At 37.5% G+C, this 7018-nt stretch overlaps 1 protein-coding gene across 6 annotated transcripts in view; it reads right to left on the reverse strand.

Moving 5' to 3' along the window:
- Positions 1-7018, reverse strand: part of LOC101560024 (ankyrin repeat and KH domain-containing protein 1) — a 133257-nt gene that overhangs the window by 93443 nt on the left and 32796 nt on the right. For all 6 annotated transcript variants that reach the window (XM_023703388.1, XM_004643223.2, XM_023703389.1 and 3 more), the window contains exons 3-5: positions 6429-6585; positions 4980-5127; positions 4020-4167 (exon numbers count right to left, since the gene is read on the reverse strand). In XM_023703388.1, the coding sequence (XP_023559156.1) occupies positions 4020-4167; positions 4980-5127; positions 6429-6585 (453 nt within the window). The remainder of the gene's footprint in view (positions 1-4019; positions 4168-4979; positions 5128-6428; positions 6586-7018) is intronic.

Consider the following 7018-nt stretch of genomic DNA (forward strand, 5'->3'; position numbering starts at 1 on the left):
TAAGATAGGGTCTTATTATGCTGTTCAACCTGGTCTTGAACTAATGTGGGCTATGTAGTGAGACCCTGAGCAAAAAAAAAAAAAAAAGAAAAAAGAAAGAAAAAGAAAATCAACCTGGTCTTGAGCTCACTTTGTAGCCCAGGCTGGTCCTGAACTCACAATGATCCTCCTGCCTTAGCCTCCCAAGTGCTGTGAGCCACAATGCCTGGCCTTAATGTTCTTTAGCTTCTCTTTTATATTTACAGATGTATTCATGGGATCACGTATTGTTTTAGGTGCATTTCCTCCTGGCAGGAGAGCTTCTGCACTCCCCTGTGCCCTTGGACTCCTCTGGACCCAGCCCAAGCCCGGCGTGTGAATGAGACCTTCAGCTGTGCTCTCAAGACCCCTCCAAATCAGCCAGGCCCGGCAAATGTGTGGGAGAGCTTCCATGCTCCCCTTTGCCTGCTGGATCCCTCTGGACCTAGACCAGGCACACTTGTGATTGAGTCCTTCTGTCCTGCTCTCTGGACCCCTCCAGACCCAGCCCAGGCCTGGCATACAGCTGCAAACTGCAGCTGAAGTCCCTGCAGAAAGGCTAGGGGCCAGAACCACCCAGCTAATCCAGGAGCAGAACATCTTTCCAGAGGGGCACAACAGGTTCACTTCCAACAGCTGCAGGAGGAAGAAGCTGAGCACAGCAGCCAGACCCAAGCCAAGAACAACTGGATGAATTCAAACTTTATAGATCTGTACCCAGTGAGTTGAGACACTTTGCTAGACTTAAGATCTATAAAAGCATCCTCCCTCTTTCTCTCTTGACTGAGAGAGGGGGCAAAAGGTAACCGGGGTGAACTAGTCTGCCTGGAAAACATCAGGTACATCAAGGGGAGGTGATCAGACAGAACTTAGCAGAACTAACTTAAATACAAATTCCCAATTATTATCTGCTTAGCTATATAGACATAATGATAGGTCTTACTGTCTAAAATACAAACCCACTAGTTACAAAAGTTTGTCAACTGCTAAATATCATTACTCATTATTAGTGTTCCTTATTATAGTTCTGTAAAAACAAAATTATAACTGCCTTAATCATATAATCTCTATTGGGTAAGAATTTCAGTAGATGCTAAGGTTGTAACTGCACCAAACCTCTACACCAGAGGCCAGAGGACAGTGCTACACAAAATGACAAAGACAAAGAGCAAAATGCAATCTCAGGTCCCAAGCCCACCCAGAACAAGTGCAGAAGACACTAGCATAGAAGAAACTGGGAATGACACAGCTGAAATGTCTGAATCAATAGCATCTGAAGTAAAGAAACAACTGCAGAAAGGTATAGAGGAACTCAGATCAGAAATAACCTCTGAAATGAAAAAAGAAATCTCTGAATTAATAGCATCTGAAGAATCAAATGCAGAAACATATAGAGGAAATCAGATCAGAAATAATCTCTGTATTAAAAGAATAACTGCTTAAGAAGACACTGATAAAAAAAAAGAGATTAGAAAAACGATGGATTCCTTGAATAAAAAATACAGGAAAGAAATAGATTGCATGAAGCAGAGTCAAAGAGATATAAAGGAACTTAAAATCTCAATCACAAGCTTGCAAAACCATTTGAGTGAAAGTGAAGATAAAGTTTCAGATCTTGAAGACACTGTTGCAGCTAGTGAAAAGATAAGAAAAGATCTCTTAAAACAACTAGGATACAGGAAAAAATAATTCATCACCTGCAAGACGATGCAAAGATGAACAACATGGGACTAATAGGCATCAATGAGAAAAAAAGGAGTCAATACAAATGATATAAAAAGAATATGGGCAGAAGTAATAGCAGAAAACTTCCCAAATATGAGGAAACAATCTGATATTCAGGTAACTGAAGCATACAGAATGCCAAATAACTTTAACCCAATTAAAAACATACTGAGAGGGCCGGGGAGATGGCTCAGTAGAATGAGCACTTGCCTGGCAGACACAAGGGCCTGAGTTCAATCCCCGGTTCCACAAAACAAAAAAGAGAGAGAAAAAAACAAAAAACAAAAAACACTGAGACATATAATAGTCAAGATCCCAGAAATCCAGCACAAGAAAAATATACTGAAAGCCACTAGAGAAAAGATACAGACCACATTCAAATGAAAACCCATCAGAATTACGGCAGACTTCTCTTCACAAACCATGAAGGCAAGAAGAACATGGAGCAGAGTACTTCAAGTCCTCTATGAAAACAAATTCCAGCCCAGACCACTATACCTTGCAAAACTCTCAAGTTTGATGGAGAAGCAAAACACTTCCATGACAAAGAACAACTAAAGAATTTCAGGATGACAAAGCCAACCCTACAGACTACTAAAAGATGTTCTAGAGAGGGACCAAAATGATCAGAACTTCATGAATGAGAATGGAAGGAACCCACTAGGGCAAACACACACAGGAGAAAAAGGAGTAAACAACAGCAGGTAAATAACATGTCAATCATAAGTCAATACATCTCAATTATAACCATCAATATAAATGGACTCAATCCTTCTGACATTTATCTTTGCCTTACATTTACATCACAACACAAAACAAGACAAGTGACATATCTTCCCTTAAAACATTCAAAAGAAAAAGATCAATAAAAGATCACTACCCTTTGATCTGCCACTTATTTCTTTCCTGACACTGGTCATAGGCTTTTATTTATTAAAGAGGGTATAGAGAGATGGTTTAAACATCTAATATTAGGGGACTTAGGAAGATCATTTTAAAGGTTCAGTAAGAAAACCAGGGCCAGGGATATGGCTCAGAACAAGATCTGCACCCACTACTGATGGCTGTAATTGGGGCTCAAGCAAGAGTCTGTGATATTCCAGGGTTAAGGCATGAAATAACATCTCAGCTAAGGACATGGAACTCAGTAAGAATTATACCTTCTTGGTAGTAAAGGTGCTAACCTTGCTTACATCAAATTATCTATCTGTTGCATACAGTCTTTGTGCCTGGTACAAAATTACTGTTTCTCCTTACAGCTAGTACCTGCAAAGTTTCTTTTCCCTAACACTCTGGGGTGACTCTTCAACCACCTCCCTGATTGATAACAATAAAAGCCATGAACTTTTGTACTCATGGCCTTTTTTGTTCCACAGAAAACAATGGTCATTCCAGAGTTCCTCAACTACAGAATATTCTTTGTCTTTCTTTTGCATCCACGTTATATTTCCAGGTGGAAGACCTGAATCTCCCGTGTATGGGGTTCGGTAAACCTGGGCTACATAGTGATTTCAAGATCAGCCTGAACTACACAGTGAGACACTATCTCAAAAATAAAAAAATATTATTTCAGAATAATAGTTCAAAATTCATTGTTCAACCATCTCAGGTATTATATAACTTATTAATTACTATGGTAAAGAGAAAATGGTCAGCAAAATGGCATACAGTCCCTCCTAGGGAATCTTACTCATTTTAAAAATAAATTAAGCTACATTTAACATTTATTTTAATAGTATGGAAACTGATATGCTTTCAATTACATACATTTAAAAAATCATGAGGTTATCTCATAGCCAAAGAATTAAATCCAAAGAAACTCATTACCAGATCTATACTTATAACTCAAGACACACAGCTAAGGTTGTTCCTATGTATGAGTTTATGATGCATAAATAACTAAAAGAATAGTCCTTACAACGTGACTCAAACAACACAAAAATATCGTATTAGTAAATGTATTAGGCCCACTCATTGGGAAAAACCCTGTAAACATTCTTAGGTTAGTCTATCTTCTAAATTCAAGGAAGCTACAGTGGCATAAACACCTGCCTGGCAAGAGCAAGGTCCTGAGTTCAATCTCCGGTACCATAAATAAATAAATTAATTAATTAATTCAAGGAAGCTAGGGATGCAGATGTATCACAATTATAGAGTACTAGCATGCATAAGACCTAGCTTTAATCCCATTACCAAAAAAAAAAAAAGTCAAGGGAGTTGTACTTACATGAGATAAAGAAAAGTAGCAAATAATGTCTCTAATTTCATCTACATACCTGTTGCAGATTGGGAGTTGACATCTGCATCATGAAGAAGTAATAATTTCACAATATCTAAATAACCTCCACTGGAAGCTGCCATCAGGGGAGTTATATCTCCTTTATTCCCTCGATCTTCAACATTAGCATGCATTGCTAGCAATACCTTTAAAACACATGCACACACAAACACTGTTAATTCTTACCATTACAGTATTTCTAGAAAACATACTGAATCTAAGAAGGTATTCTTTTGCAATAGGGGTGAGGAAAAATTCAAAGTAACCAACTTAGAGAAAATATGCCAATTTTTGGTTAAGCCAATAACCCACAACCTTCAAACCAACCAAATATGCCAATTTTCAATGCTTATAATACTAGGGTACCTTCTACAGTTCATAATACCTTACAGTTCATAATCATCTTTCATTTTAAATAATATTAGTCATCCTATTGTAAAGTACGACAATTCTTGTCCAAAAAAATGTGTTATATTTGACATTATCCAGCAAGAGAACAGAAAAACTGTATTCAAAAGATAGATACTAATTGGTAAAAATACGGTTACTTTCCACTGAGTATGGTGACACACACCTATAATCCCAGCAGCTAAGAGGCTGAGGCAGGATTACAAATTCAAACCTTATTTCAAAACAAAACACAAAAAGGGTAGGGGATGGGATGTAACTTAATGTGAAACTAAGCTGGTCAAATTCTTCCAATATTAGTCTAAAAAAGAAAATAAAAGAAGAGGGGCAACCTGAATATAATAAAAATAATTACTATTTTCCATTACAACTATGTATTATTTCAAAAAACAAGTTTAAGCCTTCATCAGGATTAGCTCTGCATAAACGACAGAACAATGAACCATGTCCAGATGCATTATAAGCAACAAAATGAACTATGAATCTTCTTCTATTTATAAGTAAAACATCAAAACCCTTCCATTTTAATCATTAAAGATGTTTTGCTTACTTGAGCTAGTTCATAATACCCTGCGGAACAAGCCAGGCACAGCAGGCTTTCTCCTTCTTCTGTATGTTCATTTACACTTCTGCCTTCATCTAGCAATTTACGAACAGCATTAACATCTCCATCTGAACAAGCTTCTGCTAGACTGCGACTAAAAACAAAACCATTCAACAATTAACTAATATGAAGAGACAGGCTCCTGTGGTAAGAAATTAAATATAAAGGGTAAGTATAAAAATGTTCATATAGTAAGGGAAAAAAATTCTATGAACACCTTATCTGCTGAGCATCCTCTCTGTACCTCTTAATTATTCATATGACAACCACAGCAAAAAGTGAATTTAAAAATAACTAATAGCTGTCATTTTATCTTCCAAAATCTCCTTACATAACAGATTTTAAGTAAATTCTCTTGAAGTATTCCAAGTTTTAAATTCTACTAATGTAATAATACTCAAAGATATTTTGTTATATGACACTAGGTTGAAAAATCTTATATGGTAACAGCAAAGGTGAAAACCTAAGAAATCAATTTGCTGTAACTTGGCTGAGTAGATCTGTGAATCTTGAAATTTAATATGCACACCAATCACCCACTTTTCTTGTTAAAATGTATATTCCAATGCAGTACATCTGGGGTAGGGCCCAAGATTCTGGTTTTCTAATAAGCTCTGATGAGATGGTTGTAGTGCTAGTTCCAAGGGTAGTATCTGAGTAGTAAACAGCTAGGCTATTGAAGCAGTAACCCATTTCATTTATCACTACCCTATCAATTTAGAGTTTACCAATATAACCTTCAGAATAAATAATTTCTTTTGAAGTTTCTGCTAGGTTTTGCCAGCCATGGTGGCACACACCTATAATCCCAGCACTCAGGAGGCTGAAATACAAGGATTTGCCATGAGTTTGAGGCCAGCTTGGGCTAGCTACATAGTGAATTTAAGACCAGCCTAACCTACATAGTGAGATTCTGTCTCAAAAGACCAAAAGACAACAGAAACTAGGTCTCATTCAGTTTGGATTTCTCAGAGTCTATTATACAACATTCCACTAGAATGCTTGAGGAGGACCGTGAAAATAGCTCAGCAGTCAAGCACCTGCCCACGACCAAGAGCAGGAATGGTGGCACACACCTATGATCCCCGTACGAGGGAGGCTGATACAGGAGTCCAACCTGTGTAGCGAGTCCCTGTACCAAATACATAAAATTAAAAAAAAAAAAAAAACAGCTTTGAGGAGTTAAGAGTTGAATGCAAGAATAAAAATATCAACTTTTCTATCTAAGTAACATAAATGCATTTATTTATATATCCTCTTAAAAATTTAACATCCATTCTATTATTTGGCTAATGTTTATGTTTTTCTAAAAGATACATAAACCAAAATTGACTACCTCCCCAAAATCCATTCACAAAAATGTCTAAAGACCAGCGGAAGTCATTAAACACATACGTGTCCACTTGTCCTGCATTGTGGCTGTTTTCTGCTCTCATTCGTGTCAATGCAGCAGCAGCTTCATCCAGTGCACAACTAACTGAGGAAGTCAGTCTCCGAAGCACTTCAGGATCTGCAAAAGCTTTACCATCAGGTGTTGACAATTTGCCAATTCCTTCAGCGTGCATCAATCAAGTAGTGCAGGAAAAGAAAAAGGCATAATTGTTAATCCATTTCCAAACACTTCATCTAGCAAAAAGAAATGGCATTGTTCCCATAGATAAGGCTGACAGAAGATAAGACTGATAATTCCAATTCTGCCAATAATGCTGACCATGGTATAACCATGTTTTAATGTTTCTATTTTCAAAATATATACATTAATTTGTACTCCCCTAATATGAATGTAATTTAATGATGCTTCAAAAATATATTCATTCAGGGGCTGGTGAGATGGCTCAGTGGTCTAAAGCACCTACTTAGATCAAGCTTAGCAAAGCACAGGGACCACGGTTCAATCCCCCAGCACCACATGCCAGCCAGCCCCGCCCCCTGATGGGCTGACCTGGACACACACACACACACACACACACACACACACACACACA

Source organism: Octodon degus, unplaced genomic scaffold, assembly GCF_000260255.1.
Source record: "Octodon degus isolate 3935 unplaced genomic scaffold, OctDeg1.0 scaffold00169, whole genome shotgun sequence".
Taxonomy (NCBI): Eukaryota; Metazoa; Chordata; class Mammalia; order Rodentia; family Octodontidae; genus Octodon; species Octodon degus.